The sequence below is a fragment of the Fukomys damarensis genome, unplaced genomic scaffold (genome assembly GCF_012274545.1).
Source record: "Fukomys damarensis isolate Sample0158 unplaced genomic scaffold, DMR_v1.0_HiC HiC_scaffold_22, whole genome shotgun sequence".
Classification (NCBI taxonomy): domain Eukaryota; kingdom Metazoa; phylum Chordata; class Mammalia; order Rodentia; family Bathyergidae; genus Fukomys; species Fukomys damarensis.
Window position 1 is genome coordinate 23,709,277 of NW_022900934.1, and position 18,216 is coordinate 23,727,492.

Sequence of the window (18,216 nt, forward strand, 5' to 3'; positions counted from 1 at the left end):
GAGTGGCTCTTCTGCCAGCACATTGAGGACCTTACACACAATAGCTCACAACCTCGTGGAGCATTAATATTATTCCTAATTTACACATGGGAGAAAAACAAGGGGGAGAAGAGGGGAAGCTGCAGATTGAACATGTATTTCTCTGGGACAAGTCAGTTGATTCCCATATTAACTGATGGTACTTTGGAACGCTTTTCTGAGATATTTTTGAGGGTACTGGACAAGAAGACACCATTCAGACATTTGAGTTACCATTTCCACTGACTTTTTCATAGAAGAAGATGAAGAGGACAGCCAATTTTAGAAACACAGAAGGCAAAAGTTAAAAGAATTATTTTACAGATGAGTGATACAGGGACTGGGACGTGGCAAGGCTGTCTGGGAAAATGAGGAGACCTGTCAATTACAAGATCCTGGGCAACACCAGGGCCCCTATGTAGAATTTCTCTCGAGCTCCCAGATGTAGAAGGCCTAAAAGAAGACTGGACACCACAGGAAGCTTGCTATCCTAACTTCCCATCATAGCCCATATGGTGTTTCCCAGATGCAGTATGTACTTTTATTTTATTTTTCTCTTGCTCTGCCCAAGTTTGCTCTGTACAGCTGGTTTCTCCCATACCCATTCACCCCTCACTTTTCGAATAAACTTCTGGCAGCAAAAATGGCTATTTTGTGCAATTCTTTGAGGGAAGATATGCCTGGAATACTTTTTATCGGTGAGCCATTTCTAAAGAAACTACCTGATAATGAGGACTCTGGGCTCAGAGAAGGGAAGGGGCTTGTCCTGGGTCATATACAAGTTGAACATGAATGGCAGGGTTGTAACTGAAAAACCCTGATCTGACTTTAAATTCAGGTTGGGATCTGTTACACATTCACACTGACCAAAGTCAGAGGTGATTCTTTAGTCTAACATGCGGACCAAACTCTAGGAGCTTGCAAGAAGGAAAGTGGAAAAATAGGACTCAAACTTTCTCAAAGTTATTAATTCTCAAGGTCGTTATTCTCAAATGGGACACCGTAGGCTGCAACCAGTGAGATGGTCCCAAGTATTGGGAGGAGCAATCTTCCTGGTTGGGTGGTAACAAAAGGGTCTGTGATGATGTGACCATCAGCAAAAGTGAAAGAGAAGATCATGTACTTAGGAAGTTTTAGAAGTGAGATTTCAAGAAACCTCAAGAGTGGCCATTTTGGAAAAATAATTTTAAATTGTTATACAATAAGGGAACTGGTTTGGGAAATTGCGTATCTCTAACAGTGGTGAAACCTGAACATATTTCTTTTCTTTTTAAACCCTCGGTATGTAGTTCAGGCTGGCCCTGAACTCTCTACGTGCGTAGCCCACGCTAGTTTGGAACCCTGGAGGATTCTCCTGTTTCAGTGTAATCCCAAATGCTTGGGATTACAGGTATGCACCACCATATCGAGCCTTTTGTTTTTGTTTTTATAGGGATTTTGTTTATTTCACCTATTTTCTATACGTCCATTCAACAAATATTGAGTCCCGGTTTATCCCTGCCTTAATAAGGGTGGGGAAAAAAACAAACTAGGTAATGCTTTTAAAATGTTCTATGCTGTTTTAGTATACAAGTACTCAAATCCCAAATGGTATTATTAGCAACAGCAACCACTGTCTGCATGACACGTCGATCTCCGCTTCGGCGACTCTATATCCCTAGATACTCTTCGTCCCCCGTTGCATTCTGGGGCCTGTAGTCCGGAAGTGAATGACCGGTTTGTTTGTTTTTTTTTTTCCAGCGCGCAGGCGTAGTGGTGCGGATCTCCGGAAGAACCAGCAGGTCTCAGGATGAGCCGGCGGCGGCGGTGGTGGCAGCTGCTGCGGCGGCAGTGACAAGCTACGAACTCTATGCCTTTCCGGCTGCTCGTCCCTATTGGCCTCCTGTGCTCGCTGATGCCCCTGCATCATGGTGCGCCAGGTCCTGACGGTACCGCGCCGGACCCCGCCTACTACAGGTGAAGGAGGCCAAGCTCCCGCCCTTCCATAGTGGGGGAATGGGAAGCACAGACCGGGTTCCTTCTTTTTCCCTCCATCCCAGGACCCCCACCCCCTAACAACCATATCGACTTGTTCTGGTCCTGCTGCCGTAACCTTGGCAGAAATCAGCTGGTGATTCCCTCTTTCCGCCCTATTTCTTGTCCTTTTTCCCGTCTCGTTTTGTATTCTGCCCCGCCCATCTCCCCCCACCCCGGCTTATTTCTGGTCCCTTGCACTAGGGAGCGAGTCAAGGCCATGTTCTACCACGCCTACGACAGCTATCTGGAAAATGCCTTCCCCTACGACGAGCTGCGGCCTCTCACCTGTGATGGGCATGACACCTGGGGCAGGTAGTATGAGCCGAGGGAATTAAAGGCGGCCGCGGTGTAGCGAGCAGGAAAGAGTCACTTGGGGGGTGGCTTCAGGTTCTTCTCGCTGGTTCTGGAAAGGGTTCTGGAAGGGGTTAGGCTGCGCTCCTCCAAATTCAGACCAGCACCTCCAGGATCCACCTAGAGTCTCACAGTGCAAAAAGTCTTAAAAAGTAGCCTGGGTGGCTGGACCTCTGGACTCATCCTCACCAGTAACAGGCATGGGGACGTGGGCAAGTTTCTGGAGTCAGAAATTGTGCGTGGAAGAGTTCCTCAAGAATCAGCCCAGCTCATTCATTTTATAGGTGGGCAAATAGGTCCAGAAGGAGGTGTGACTCTCCCCAGATTGAAGAGCCTTTGTAATTGGTGTACTGTGTGGATGAACTAACTCACTTTCCCCATTATCCTTATTTTATGTTTTCTTGTCACTCATACGTTTAATCACTTCCCCGATGGTCATCTCACAAGTCCCTTGTTTTATTTTCTTTGCGGTACTTTCTCTGATACTATCATTTTCTCTTGTCTATTGGTTTTGTTCTTATTTCTACAGGAATAAAAATTTTCAAACTAGAATTCTCTGTCTTGTTTCTTGGGAGTGAAGAATCATTGCATTAGCTGAGGCTGGCATTGATTGAACACTATGCTGAGCATTTTACTGTGTCATTTAATTCTCTTAATGCTTCTAGGAGTTAGGTGCAAATATGTACATAGTTGCATATTTATTAATGATTGTATTCCTTCCTATGTTCAGGACTAGAGATTAGGGAAACTCAAAACTTATTCTAGTTTACATTTTTTAGTAAAAAAAATAGAAAACAAGGGCTAATTCAAACAGTACAAAATCATGTGATAAAGTAAAATGTCTCTCAGACTTTAATCTCCAATGACTGTTCCCTTTCCTTTATATTCTTTCAGAAATATTTTTTACTTGTACCATTATGTAGGGGTGTGTCTTTTTTATTTTTAAAAATTTATTTATTTTTGGTATGAGGATTGAACTGGGTCCTTGTGCTTGGGGTGTGTCTTTTTTAAACTAGCACTTTAGGGCCAGGGATTTAGGTCAGTGGTCCTGGCACCTGCATCACAAGCACAAGGGCCCAAGTTTGATCCCTGGTACCAAAAAATAAAAAATAAAAATAAACTAGCATTTTAAAGGTATAATTTCAATACAATACTCCCATTTTAATTATATACTAATCACCATCACAGCCTAGCTGTAGAATACTTCTTTCATTCTAAAACGTTTTCTCTTGTGTCCTTTTGTAGTTCATCCTCCCACCACCACTGGTCCTAACAACAGCTAATTTACTTTCTGTCAATATGTTTGTTTTTGAAGAGTAGATGGAAACATACAGGATCAGCTGTTCTGCACCTTATCTTTTTGGTGTAACAACAATTGTGAATGTCTTTATCAGCATACAGAACTCCTGATAGGCATCTTTTTGATAACTTTATGGTTTTGCACTGTTTGTACCACAGTTTAGTTCATCACTTTTCAACTGGTGGACAGTAGGTTCTTTCTAACCTTTCTCTGTTCTGAACAATACTGTTATGAGCAGTCTCATACAGCTCTGTGCACTGTGGGGGAAATTCCTACATGTGGAATTGCTGAAAAGCCTGGGTGTTTAGCTGCAATCTTACACTGCCTCCCCATGGCACAAAAAAATTCCAGAGAATACAGATGATGTGTTTAATTACAATTGAGCAATGTCAGCCCACACTTCCAGGTGCATTAAGAGAGTCAGATGATCCTAGAGATTACCCTTGTGGTTTCTCTGTTGTCATGAATGAGGATAGCAGAGGCATCCCAATGCCTCACATAGTTTTAGGGGTGTGGGGAATCTAGGACAGCCATATGGCTGGTATGTTGTTTTCTTACAGCTGGTATTTCTATCCTTTTACAGTTTTTCTCTGACTCTAATTGATGCTCTGGACACATTGTTGGTAAGTATCTCATCTATTTCTCTTCCTCTGCCATTGCATAATCAACATCTTTCCTCTTTTAGCAACTTGACTGTGGGTAGAAATGAATTCCTCTATTAGGTCTTTCATCTCACGATTCTGAACCATCAGGCTCTGATTACCAAGCTAAATAGGAGAAAACCAAATATTCCAACTTATTCTGATTTGTTTATTTAGCAAACATTCTAGAGGACCTGTTAGGTACAGGGACCTGTGATAGCCTTGTATAACTCTGTGAGGGATACAGAGATTTTGGCACCCTATTTATTTTCAGCTTAGATCCTAGTAGCCATGTGTGATGATAAAAGCAGAAACAAGTTACTATGTTATATATAGGGTTCTTGCTAAGCACTTTGCAAGTACTGTCTTGTTTAATCCTTCCAACAACCTCATGAAGTAAGTACTTTTACTCCTTACAGCTGAAAAATCTGCTATTCAGAAAGGTAAAATAACATGGCTAGGATACAAAGCTATTAAAAAGTAGAGCTAGTACTTGAACTTAATCCTGTATGACTGCAAACCTTGACAGTCTTGTTTAAAAAGGCCACAGGTGCCAGGGATTTAGCTTAGTGACACTGTGCCCTCCTGGAAAGCACAAGGTCCCGAGTTTGATTTCTGGTACCAAGAAAGTAATAATAATTAAATAAAATTTTTGAAAAGCTCCAAGTGCCAGACATGGTAGAGCACACCTATGATCCCAGCACTCAGGGGGCTGAGGCAGGAGGATTGCCTCCAGTTTGAGGTCCACCTTGGCTCCATAATGAGTTCAAGGTCAGCCTGAATTATATAGTGAGACCCTGTCTCAAAAAAAAAAAAAAGCCACAAAAAAGTATTTAATAACTTTCTTCCTATTTAATTATTTTTGGTTCCTATACTATTTATATGATTAATACAGTTCAGCTTATAATTTGTTTAGTGTTAATTTGTATGTACTTATCTATTCATCAAATATTTATTGAGAGCCAGCTATACATCAGGCACAGTGTTGAACTCTGGAGTCATGATGGTGAGTTTAAACAGACATGGCCCCTGCTTGCCTGGAGCGTGTGGTGTTAGCAAGGGAAACACAGGGTTGAAGAATATAGAATTACAAATGAAGGTGAGTGCTCTAAAGGAAAAGGACATGATTCTGTGAATGGTCATAAGAAGAGATGGGGAGAAAGAACTTCCCTGAAGCCGTGAAATGACCTTGAGTAGGATCTGAAGGAGAAGCAGGTAGTGACAGGAAAGTGTGGAAGAAGCATGTTCAAGGCAACAGGAAGAACTAGTGCAAAAACCTCACGGCCGGAGAGAGCGTGGCAAGGGTAGCGAACTGAAGGAAGGATGGCTGGGGAGTGGGGAAGGAAACGGTGGAAATAAAGTGAATCTGGAGGGACGGAGAGGAACCATATGATGCAAGCTGTCAAGGGTTTTGATCTTTAACTCGAGAGCAAGGGAAAGCTATTGGAATTTCCTTAAGCAGAAGGCAGGAAATGATGAGATTTCTGTTCTGAGGTCACTGTTGCCATGTGAAGAAAGATTTGTGTAATCATTGAGCAAACATTTGTCAAGTAATTGCTCCGTGAGCTGTACTTGGCACTCTGGGGAAATTCAGAAGCAAATGAGGCCTCAGCCTATGCAAAGATTCTCTTTTTTTCTTTTTTCAAATATTTTCTTAGTATGGAAAGAAATAGATGTGGTGGGGCTAGTTCCACTTACATCGCACTCATGTAGGACACTGTGTGGAAAGAATTGCTCCTTTTCCAGTAATTCCAGGACCTGACTCTTCACGGATCTGGCTTGAGTTTACACCTGAGCCAGTCACAGTCGGTCCAAAGGAGATGGTACTGTGGCTGGTCCAAGTCAGGTGCCCACGCTACAGCTGGGGACATGATGTTAGTGTCTCCCGAGCCACAGGAGTGACTGTAGAGTGCAGTTGTTCAAAGGAAAAAATGCTGTCATCAGAATAAAAGATATCAGGAGTGCATCTGGCTGATGGTTTAAAGAAAGAGGGTTTATTTCCCCAAGTAAAAAAAAAAAAAAAAATCTGGAGGTAATTTCTAGGGTTGGGTCCAATGCAACTATGCTGTCAGAACCTGGGCTCTTTGTCCCTTTCTTTTCTCCTGTGAGTATGCTGGCTTTCATGCTCATGCTTAGTGCCTTATGGTGGAACATAGCTGCCACAGCTCTAGAAATAAAGTCTGCTTTCAAGGCAGGCAGAGGCAGAGTGATAGCCATGCCAGTTGTTATATTAGGAAAACAGGCTTTTCCAAAGGTGTCTGTGGTAGAATCTGTAAGAATCAGAAGTGACTGAGTAATACAGTCACTTAGCAGCAAAGGGGGCTCAGAAAGCAAGCATCTGGGTAACGAAGGTTGAATGCCAAGCTGTAATGTTTTCTGCAAGATCAAATGTGACAAGAAAGGGTTTAAAAACAACTGATATCCATTGTATAAGATTTCCTTATGGAGTTTACATTCTTTATATCAAATGATACATTTAAATGGGTGCCTATTTAAATGACGCGTGCTTGTGATCTCAGCACTTAGAGGCTGAGGCAGGAGAATTTGCCATGAGTTTGAGGCCAGCCTGGGCTACAGAGTGAGTTCAAGGCCAACCCGAACCACACAGTGCATGAGACCCTTCAAAAAAAAAAAGCACCCAATGACTATTGAATCGATACTGGGTTTTCTGGGTGATTTCTGGCTCTCAGTGTTGTTTCCCTGTGACCAGACTTAAGACAGAAAGTGGAGTTTTTAATTGAATGAGTGAGGGCCATACTGGCACAAAATCCCAAACTCCTGAATCCAGCCTATTCTATGCCTCATGGTCAGGTCTCTTTCCAGATTTTAGGAAATGTCTCTGAATTCCAAAGAGTGGTTGAGGTGCTCCAGGACAATGTGGACTTTGATATCGACGTGAATGCCTCTGTGTTTGAAACCAACATTCGAGGTGAGAGCTGCCTTCTAGAACCTTTAGAAGAGAAGAGAGTATCGAGTTTTCACTGCTGTGAAAACTGAGATGATAAATAGGATCTTTAGGACCCACTCTACTAGGAAGAATGCTTGGCCAAAGTCAGTGACTGACAGAGTGCTTCTTTCCTCCTGGGGTTCTCATGGGGAGGAGGGCAATCTCAGGATCTGTCATCAGGTTTAGACATGCAGATGAGCAACAGAGAAAATACTGGAGAGGAATAGACCAGAATTATGTACATAGTAGTGATTCGGTTCTGTGCACAAGAATGATGAAATCCCTGCCTTCTTGGAACTTTTTTTTTTTCTTAGAGCTTATTGTCTGTCCAATAGAAGTTTTTGCTATGATAGAAATGTTTTACATCTGTGTTATCCAATATGGTAGCCACTAACCACATAGGCTTTGAGCATTTGGTATGTGTCTGTTGCAGCTAAGGTACTGAATTTTTAATTTCATTTAGTTTTAATGAATTTAAATTTAACAGTCAAAAAATTAACTAGGAATTGAAAAAAATAAATTTAAATGTCACATGGGTAGTTATTATCGTATTAGACAGTGCGTGTCAAGGGTGTTAATTTTATACCTGCCCATAAAAATGACTTTGGACTTTTAAAAATGTTCAGGGGCTTATCCTCAATGGTGATCTCTGGGGTGGGTCTTAGAATCGGTATTTAATCTGATGGTTCTCATGAGGCTCCCACAGCTGTAATTCAGTGACCCTCTAAACCACTAGCTTACAGCTGTTGCCTCTGGAAGGCAGAGTTCTGTTTCCCCCTTGTTTTGCATGTTCTGGCCTGAAACTTTATCCTAGATATGTGATACATAAAAATTTAAAAAGAAAGTGGAGGGTAAGCATGGTGTAGAATCCTGGGTTAGCCGAGTTTGAAGCTGTGTGCCCTGCCACATCTCACAACTTCTTCTTTTTTTAAATCTCTTTTTTATGGTATTAGGGAATCAAACCCAGGACTCATATGTGCTATGCAGTGCTCTATCACAGAGCTATACCCCTAGTCCTGTATAGTTTATGATTATTTTCTCTTAGCACATTGAAGAAATTTTTCCATTTTCTTCTGGTTTCATGGTGGTTTTAAAAGGTAATCTGTCCAAGTTACTTCTTTGTAGTTAATCTTTTTTTTTCCCATCTGGGTGCCCCCTCTATAAAACTTTTTATTATGGAAATATCAGCCTATATATAAGTAGAGAAAATAGTACAATGACCTAAACATAGTTGTTACCCAGCTTTAACAATCATTACATGAACTCTGTTTTTTTTTTTTTTTTTTTTTTTTTTTTTTAGAGTAGGAAAAATTTATTGAGAGAAAGAAAGCTTCTAAGAGAGACAGAAGGGGGACCAGAAAGTGGGTTGCCCCTCTGGCTGCTTTTAAGATCTTTATTTCTTTAATGTTCTGCAATGTTACCATGATGATGTGTATAGATAGAAGATTCTTTTTTTTTTTAATCTTGTTTGAGAGTCTTGGGTTTGAGAATTGCTGTCATTCCTTTGAGAAAGTTCTTAAATATTTTCTTTCAAATATTACCTCTTCCCCACTTTCTCCCTCTCTTTTAGAAATTTCAACTAGATATATGTTTTGCCTTCTCACTGTATCCTCCAAGTCCCTGCTGTGTTTTTCAAGGAAATTTTGTCTCTTTCTGTTGTATTTGTGTCTGTCTTCAAGTCTGGTAATGATCGTGCTATGTCTTACCCGTTGTTACATATATCCATGCTATTTTTAATTTGTTGTTTATTTTTAGAAACACTGTTTAGTCTTTTATAAATATTCTTGATAATTTTTGTTGTTTCTTCCTACTTATATATTCCAACCCCCTTTTTATTTCTTTTTTTTTTTTACCAGGGATTGAACTCAGGTCCTTGCGCTTGCAAGGCAGGCCACCGAACTGCTGAGCTAAATCCCCAGCCCCTCCCCTTTTTATTTCTTTAAGCACATGACACTTATTTTCTATTCTGTCTGATAATTGTACTATCTGTAGTAGGTCATATTTCCTGTCTTTTCTGTTGGTTGCTATTCAGAATGCTTTGTTTCCATGCATGTTTTATGATTTTTACATTTTTGTTTTTGTTTTTTGAGCCAGGGTCTCACTATGTAGTTGAGACTGACCTGGAACTCACTGTGTAGCCCAGGCTGGTCTCAAACTCACAGTGATCCTTCTGGCTCAGCCTCCCGAATGCTGGGATTACAGGTGTGAACTACCCCACCTGGCCAATTTTTACATTTTTAAAAAATTGTACATTTAATTCCTAGGCTTTCTGTGTAGGATTCTTTGAGGCCTAGGTGGAACATTGGTTCTTCTAGATTTAGTTTTTTTAATGTTTCTGCCATATGGCTGGAGGTACTACCTACCAAAACCTACTTTATGCTAAACATTTGAGGTTTTCTAGACTTTCCAGTTGGTATAAATTCAGACTGTAAAACTTTGTGAGTAATAGACTATAGTTACTGATTCCCTGGGAGTATTTTTTTATTTATCTTTTCCTCCCTTTCACTTGGCACCAAGAGTTGAGGCATCTAGTTTTCCTTTTTGCACCAGGGGAGGTGTGTAGGGTCTATTTTTAATTCCTCCTTACAGAGTATGTCATTTTTTAAAGTCTCTACTTAATGCAGGGACCTTTGATTAGGTACCCCCTTTGGCCAGGTCCTGCCTCTTCTGTTGTCTTCAGCCAGGAGGAGGAGGAAATTGAAGGTTAAAATCAATTGTCAGTTTGTAGTCAGAAGGCCATTCCTGACATCTAGGTAGTGATATTTCCAGATACAAACCCTTCATCTGTTTTTATAAGTCCTGAGTGTTGCATAATCAGTTAAAATAGATAAATTAATGTGAAGTAATAACCACTCTTTCCATTTCCCCGGTGTGATAGGTGAGGGAGGCAGAGTGCCAAAGTAAAATGAACGTGGGCTTTGGAATCAGATAGACCTGGCCCTCCTACCAACTAGATGAGTAGCACAAGGCAAGTCATTTTGCTTCTCTGAATCTTTTTTGTTTTTTGAGACAGTTTTGCTCCACCTCTTGGCAATCCTCCTGCTTCAGCCTCCTGAGTGCTGGGATTACAGGCATGCGCCACCAGACTCCACTGCCTCCTCTGAATCTTAATACTTTCATCTGAAGAGGGGGCAGCAGTATCTAGTTCTTTATACATAGTATGGACTTCAAAAGATGGCCATTATTTTTGTGACCCACCAAGAGGAAAAGCTTTGTTTCATATATTGCCTCCTCCCCATTTTCTCCTTCTTGTTTTTTTATATGCTACAAATATGTTGGATTAAGGGATGACTCTTTCACTAGGGGTCTTCAGCCCGTTCTCAGGGAGCCATCCCAACAGTACTTAGGTTTAATTTCCGCAAGGGAAAGACTGGTCCTTGGGACTATAACCACTTACATTTTGTGCCTTCTGTAGTCGTAGGAGGACTCTTGTCTGCTCATCTGTTGTCAAAGAAGGCTGGGGTGGAAGTGGAGGTGGGATGGCCCTGTTCGGGACCTCTCCTAAGGATGGCTGAGGAGGCAGCCCGAAAACTTCTCCCAGGTAAGATCCATAGAGAGCTGGGGCAGACATGGAATCCAGTGTCCTGCTTCCCTTGCTGAAGCCAAGAGCGATAATGCAGAATCATTTCCTGATGTTTTGTCACCCAAACACTTAAGTACTCATTGAGAAATCAGGAGAGTCCTGGGCTTTTTAAGGGCTTGTTAGGGCACTGACCCAGTATAGCTGACCTGACCTGATTTCTGTTTGTGAGCATGGGCTGAAGGCCAGCTAAATGGGCGGATGGTCCTTGTCCTTATTTTGATTGAGCCCTTTGCTTCTTCTCAGGCCCTCATACTGCTGAAATAACAAGGCTGCGGGGCAGAGCCTTGGTCTGAGTACCAGAAACTGAAGGTTCTAGACTTGGCTCTGCCAGCTGCATCTTGACTGAGCCACGCTCTCTCTCCAGGGTTCACTTTCCCTGTCTGTCAAATGAGAATCATAATTCCTTCCCCCTTATAATGTTTCATGTTGGGGAGAAAGTGCTTAGAGAACTCCAAATACTATTGAAGCAAAGGGGATTTGTTTGGTGTCTAAGCAGCGTTCATGGCTGTAGGCCAAGCCTCACTGTTTTGTCCGGTGGGGCAGCCACGCCGGGCTCGCTGGCGTCAGCTGGACCCTGTGTTCCCTTCAGGGTGTGGTAGAGGTCCGAGGGCTGCTCACGCCCAAACACGTCACAGTGTACTTTCCACCAGCCCCTCTACATCTTCTGTGTGCAGCCCTTGTCTCTCAGCCTCGGGGAGAGCCGAGGTGAGTGGGTTTGCTGTCTTCAGGTCTCACTTGTGGCCCATGGCTCACGGCCTAAGTGTCTCCTAGCAAACCTCATGTCCTGTGTGAGTCATTCCTACAGGAAGCTGCCTTTTTGCTCCTTTTTTATTTTTTTAATTTAAAAAACTTTGCTTCGATAAATATACACATTCAAAAGTACATATTGAATTATTATAAAGTAAGCACCAATGTACCTATCCTTAGGTAGAGGAGGAGGATTTTGTCACTCCTTCTTTTTAATATTTCTTTCCTTTTCTAAAATATTTTGTTGAGCCCTTCTTGGTTGTGACTTAACTTTTCCTTGCTTGCCACTCATGCCTGACAGATAGCAAGTGTCTTGTTGATAACAAAGTTGCCAGACTCTTTCGCTCTTGGAAATTTTGACAACTTTGTTACAGTTCAGTGATGCACAGACACCTCTGCAGTTGTTTAACCTTTTGGCCGAGAGAGGAAATCTCTGCCTCAGGCTGGTGGCTGAGCTCTTGCCTTGAATCAGAAGGCACAGGGTGTGGTGGGCAGAGCACTGGGCTGGAATTGAGGTGAGGGTGAGAGGTCTGGGCAGGCATTCCCAACCCAGCACTATATGACCTTTGGCTGAGTCACTTTACAGACATGATTTTCCTAGCCTATAAACTAGGGGTCATATATTATCAGTGATTTAGCAGTTTATATCCTTTTTTCTTTTAAAAGTATTTTTGCCCTTAACCTCCTTATCTGAAACAGGGATTTCAAATGGCTTTTGTGAAAGTAAGTAGGATCTGCTGATTTGTTTCATTTGACCAGAATAGTATTTTAAGAAGTCTGCAAATGGCTGAGCTTGATGGCATATACCTACAGTCCTAGCTACTTGGGAGGCTGAGGCTAGTTTAAGTTCAAGTTTAAGTCCAGCCTGGGAAATTCAGTCCTGGGGTCTGCCCCGGGGAACCAAACTAACACAGAACTGTTAGCTTTTTTTTTTTTTTTTTTTTTTTTTTTTTTTTTTGACTGAGTACTGGATAAAGCTATCAGCTTCTAGGAATGCCCCAAATTCAGTGAGACTAAAATTTAAATAAGGGCCAGAGTGCTTAACTAGCATACGCAAGGCCCTATGTTCCATCCCCACTACTGTGACTTCTGGTGGGGCCTATTCTAGCCTGTGTGCCACAAGCCCCACTACCTCTATAGCTTAAGCTTTGCCTGCTTCATACTAAGTTACCTACCTGGCCCCAGAGAGCATAGTTTAAAAAAAATAAAAGTAGAGCCACTCTGGCTTAGATAATGTGGCATGTGACGACCTGAAGCACATCTCTCTCCATGTCCCCTAGTTCCTGATAGGAGCCCAAGGGTCAGGCAGAGCAGTGTTTGATAGCATCGGGGTTAGGTGGTGGCTGCGGGCCCTCCCATTATGACATTTATCCTTCTCTGGCTCATACTCTAGCAGATAGCCCAGAAGAAAAAGAGGGACATGCTGGCCAAGGTCTCAAGCTTTGGGCCTGTATCAAAATCATCCCTACCACCTTCTCCTATCAAGAGTGATACATTTTTAATTGTTCAGCCTTTCAGACCCCCACTGGGATGCCCTATGGAACAGTGAACTTGCTTCATGGCGTGAACCCAGGGGAGACCCCTGTCACCTGTACGGCAGGGATCGGGACCTTCATTGTGGAATTTGCCACCTTGAGCAGCCTCACTGGAGACCCAGTGTTTGAAGATGTGGCCAGAGTGGCCCTGATGCGCCTGTGGGAGAGCCGATCAGAGATCGGGCTGGTAGGTGGGCCACCGCCCTTCCTGCATGAGTTAAGTCTGCCACCCTGGGCACCGCTTATGAGGACCAGGGCTCTAAGCAAAGGTTACAGTCAAGCCAAGGGAAACTTAGGGCAACCTCAGGACTAGCCCAGGAGTTGGGCTTGGGACACTCAAAGGAGGCTGAGCCCTTCTTCATGTTTTGGCACAAAAGCAAAGAGAGCCTGAGAGCCCATCCTCCAGCAGGATAAGGGGCTGTGTTGAGCTTTGAGTCTTGAGCTCTGATTTCTAGGGAATGGTTATATGCTTCATGCCTCTGTAGCTCATTAGCCTGTCTGGCTCCTGTTTTTAGGGTCTGTCTGCATTGGTAAGATGCTTTCTTTTGAATATCAGTACTGAGAAGTGTCCTGGCTAATTAGGGGATTCTTACACATGATAGCCGTATTTTTTTTTTTTGAAAGTTGGAATAAGCAGAATAACGTTTATGAAATAGTAGTAAAGAAATGTATTTATAACTAGGTGTGTGGTGTGGTGGTAATATACCTGTAATCCCAGGACTCTGAGGCTGAGACTGTAGGATCAAAAGTTTGAGCTTGGCCTGGTGAACTCAGTCTCAAGAAAAACAATTTAAAAAGAGCTATAGATGAAGTTCATTGTGAAAACCCTGGGTTCAGTCCCAAATAACACATATGCACACACAGACATGCATGCACACACATACATGCAGACACACACACACACACACACACACACACACACACACAGTCTCTATTTAATGTTGCTTAACATTTCTTGAACTTATTTGACCCAAGAGCTTCCTTTGCTCTCCAGTGCCTAAACATAAGGAAGTTTTAGATGATCCCTAAGGTGGGTTTCAGCTCCTAAACAGGATAATCGAGTGAAACTAACTGTAACTGGGCTGAGGCTATTCAGGAAATAACATGGCATTTAGTCAGAACTACATTCAAGCCTTGGCCTTGCTATATTGAAACTGTGTGGCCCTCGGCAAATTGCTTAACCTCTCTGGTTCTCAGTTACTTCAGTGGTCATGTTAATAGATCAGTACCTCCTTTCTTAGTCATTATGACTTCTCAAAACTGTTTGAAAGTGATCCATGTATAGGCACATTTTATGCAGTGTGTGGTGCTGTCAGCTTGCAAAGTGTGGCTTGTGTGAGGTATCTTTACAAATCCCTTCAAGACACTTGTAGTATCTCCTTTAGTCCAACCCAGGCGTGTTTTCCTGCAGCCTGGAATTGTAGTGGACTTTGTTGGTGCCCAGCGCACATCCTCTTGACCCTTTCCATTTCTGTGCACACTGGCCTGTTGGCCCACTGCCGTCGCCCGTGTCCCTTTGCCTGCGGGCCTTCTCTGGTGCTTGGAGCCTACTCTGATTGCATTTGGCTGGAAAGACAAGAGCTTCATGTTACCATGTTACCCATGAGCAATTCCCAACCAGGGACTGATACCGATAGGAGTTTTTCGATGAATATTCCATCACCCTTCACCCTCCTACCTCCCACCTTGGGGAAAATCACTCTACTGAGTCCTCAAGCTCCCAGCAGGGCTCACTCCAGTGCCCGTGGCAGAAATTGCCCGACCCCTCGCCACATATGGGCTGCCTTCCGTTCCTTGTCTTACTTGCTCCTTCTTGCTCTCTTGGTGTTTCCGGAGGCACAGCTTCCACATCAGCTACTTCCAGCCTTCCTTGCTGGGGTCTGTCCCTGGGGAACCAAACTAACACAGAACTGTTAGCTGTTTGTTTTGTTTTTGACTGAGTACCAGACAAAGCTTTCAGCTTCTAGGAATGCCCCAAGCTGTATGAGAAGTATATCTCTTCCTTTAAGTCTTTGAATATCTATTTTAAAAAGACTTTATAGTCATGTGATTCAAAAGTCAGGTTTAAAAAAAATTCCCAGTGACATTGGCCAAGTCCGGTAGAACCCCCGCCCTCTTGCTATCCAGTTTCTTTCTTTAGAAGCATACACTGTATCAGCTTCCTGGGTGTCCCTCTGGAGTCAGTTTCTGGAAGTACAGGAAGCTTGTCTTTAGACATTGGAATCACAAGCTGAGTGCTAAACTCAAATTGTGAGAACAGCAAGTTCTTGTCTCTCGTCTCACACTTACTCTAGGCAGGGCGTAAACACTCCAAGTCATTTTTCTTCCTCATTTTTGCACAGCATGTATAATTAAATCCTCATAAATGTGTACAAGAAGCATCTCCAGTGTACAGCTGTGCATGAAGGCTGGCCTTGAGCCGCCTTCCGTATAGCCCACATGTCTCGCAGGAAGCACTCAGGTTCCTGTCTTGCATCTCACTAGGCAGTCAGGGGATGTTGGCAAAAGGGTGGGAGTTGATTCTCTTTGGCTTTGACACTACGTCTTTCTCCCAGGTTGGTAACCACATCGATGTGCTCACTGGCAAGTGGGTGGCCCAGGATGCGGGCATTGGGGCTGGTGTTGACTCCTACTTTGAGTACCTGGTGAAAGGAGCCATCCTGCTTCAGGACAAGAATCTCATGGCTATGTTCCTAGGTAAAAAGGGCAGGGTAAGGGGGCTTTTTATGACTTTTCCTGATTTTTTTTGTTTATTTGAGACAGGGTCTTACTATGCATTTAGGCTAATCTTGAACTCACTATGTAGCCCAGGATGGCCTTGAACTTGTAATGATCCTTCTGCCTCAGCAGAAGTGCTAGGATTACCAGCATACACTGCACACTTGGCTGACTTCCTGTTGATGTGTGGTTTGTTTGTGAACTTTGAGTTGCTCCCAGATACATGCAGAATCAATTTGGAATACCTGAGTCTGCATTCCATGCCACCCTGGACTCACCTGATGCCCCCTGCACCTCGTTCCCTCCCACAAGAGCCACCCGATCCATGCTGTGTTCTCTGCTCCTGGCCTAGATTTCTTATCTCCTGGCCATTGCACATGGTGTTTCCTTTGTCTGGAATATCTTCTTTCCTGTCTTTATGCGTCCAAATTATATTTACCTTTCAAAGTCCAGCTTAAACATCATCTTACCCAGGAAATAGTGTGATCCTCTCTTAGAATTTAGGACCTTCAGCACCTTTCCTGCAGTCAGGTATCATCAGCAGTGACAGTGCCACAGTTCAGTGCAGAATCTGTGCCTTAGTCATTTTCATAGTTTTTCCAGTCCTTCACATGAGGTAAGTAATAGGTGAATGCCTGTTAAATAAATACATTTACCCTGCAGGCCCTCACACCAGTAACAATGCCCTTGGGAACTGTTGAACATCTAATAATAATGACTACAGCTACTATTCATTTAGGCAGTGAATATTTATTTCATGTCGTTGATGTGCCAAGCACTATGCCAAGGCTCTGAACATAGACTAATTCATTTAACCCTTACAACACTTTTTGAGATCATCCTATTTATTCATATGTGTATTTTGTACTTTGTTCATTCAGATAATTATTGTGAATATTTATTTCGCACTTTGATAGTTTGGGGAATTTTTTTTTTCTCGTTGAGACAAGGTCTCACTATGTAATGTAGGCTGGCCTTGAACTGGGGCCATCCTCCTGCCTCAGCTTCCTGAATGCTAGTCTTACAAGCATGCTCCACCACACCTGGCAGTGTTGGGAACTTTGCAGTGAAGGAAACAGAGTCCTAGGCTTCACAGTTTATAATACAGGGAAGGGGAATATGTTCAAGTTCCCAGTGGAAGATCAGCTCCATGTGGGCTGGACTTTGTCTTGTTGATCACTGAGTTCCTGAATGCTTGCTGAGTGAATAGATCCACTGAACAATTCCAATAGGTCCATGACATTACTTTCCTGATTTAACTGATAATAAGGCTTAAGAGGAGAAAATTTGCCCAAGGTCAGATCTTACAAACTGTAAAGCCAAAGCTGTAATGTGAGCCTAGAAATTTGACTCTAGAACCTGTGATCCTTTCTAGTCTGCTTGCTGTATTGCATCCTAGGCCACTCCGAAACTAGACTGTCATCTGATCTTCCAAAAATGTAAGCCCATGCTTTGTTGTCAAGGCCACCTTTTGTCTCACTAATCACTCACATGTCCATTATCCCATTTTCCATGACGCAGAGTATAACAAAGCCATTCGGAATTACACACGCTTCGGTGACTGGTACCTGTGGGTGCAGATGTACAAGGGGACTGTGTCCATGCCGGTCTTCCAGTCTTTGGAAGCCTATTGGCCTGGTCTTCAGGTAGGAACAATTAAAGAGGGTGGTCATTATCCTATGAAGTGGCAAAGCAAGCTTATTCTGATGTATAAGTCAAGTGAGTCACGTTATGTTACTTGAGTACTTTGGGGGCCAAGGGTTGGGGATTGAAGAGAGATCTAGAGTGAATTAGGTAGATCCGTGATTCTCCCAAGCCAAATTTTCCAAGGTGGGTATTAAGGTGTCAGGCACGGTGTGTCCAGTTTGCGGAGGAATGTTGTACCACTTACGGTTCTGTATGTGGCATCTTTCCAGGCCAGGCAGGAATGCCTGCTTGCATTTATGTAAATGGTTTTTGTTTTGTTATGTTTTATTTTGTTTTGTGGTACCCGGGATCGAACTTTGAACCTTGTGCTTACAAGGCAGGTGCAGTGCCACTAAGCTAAATCCCCAGCCCCCCTTATTTATTTTTTAAAAATAGATAGGGACATATTATATCCTTTGGAAGCTTTTTTTCATCACAGACTAAATCTTGGAGATCGCTGTTTATTGATACATATGGATTGGTCTTTTTAATTTTTTATTAGCGCTCTCTCTAGTCATTTTATAGATATACTGAGGGGTCTCCAATTGAGTACTGTTAGCCATTCCTCTTATAATAGAAATGGAAAAACAGATACAGAGAAAACTTGTTGAGAATATTAAATATTGACCTATCTCTTCTAAGATCTTTAAATTTGTTGCTTGTGTGAATTTTTT

The 18,216-nt window shown here is 42.8% G+C and overlaps 1 protein-coding gene across 1 annotated transcript in view; it reads left to right on the forward strand.

The window, feature by feature from the left end:
• The first annotated feature begins 1,733 nt into the window (after positions 1 to 1,733).
• Edem2 (ER degradation enhancing alpha-mannosidase like protein 2) overlaps positions 1,734 to 18,216 on the forward strand; it is a 25,148-nt gene continuing 8,665 nt past the window's right edge. Inside the window, exons 1-8 of the mRNA XM_010639938.3 lie at positions 1,734 to 1,974; positions 2,236 to 2,346; positions 4,269 to 4,308; positions 7,150 to 7,255; positions 10,689 to 10,814; positions 13,114 to 13,325; positions 15,694 to 15,835; positions 17,378 to 17,502. Coding sequence (XP_010638240.1) covers positions 1,868 to 1,974; positions 2,236 to 2,346; positions 4,269 to 4,308; positions 7,150 to 7,255; positions 10,689 to 10,814; positions 13,114 to 13,325; positions 15,694 to 15,835; positions 17,378 to 17,502 — 969 coding nt within the window. The 5' untranslated portion in view covers positions 1,734 to 1,867. The remainder of the gene's footprint in view (positions 1,975 to 2,235; positions 2,347 to 4,268; positions 4,309 to 7,149; positions 7,256 to 10,688; positions 10,815 to 13,113; positions 13,326 to 15,693; positions 15,836 to 17,377; positions 17,503 to 18,216) is intronic.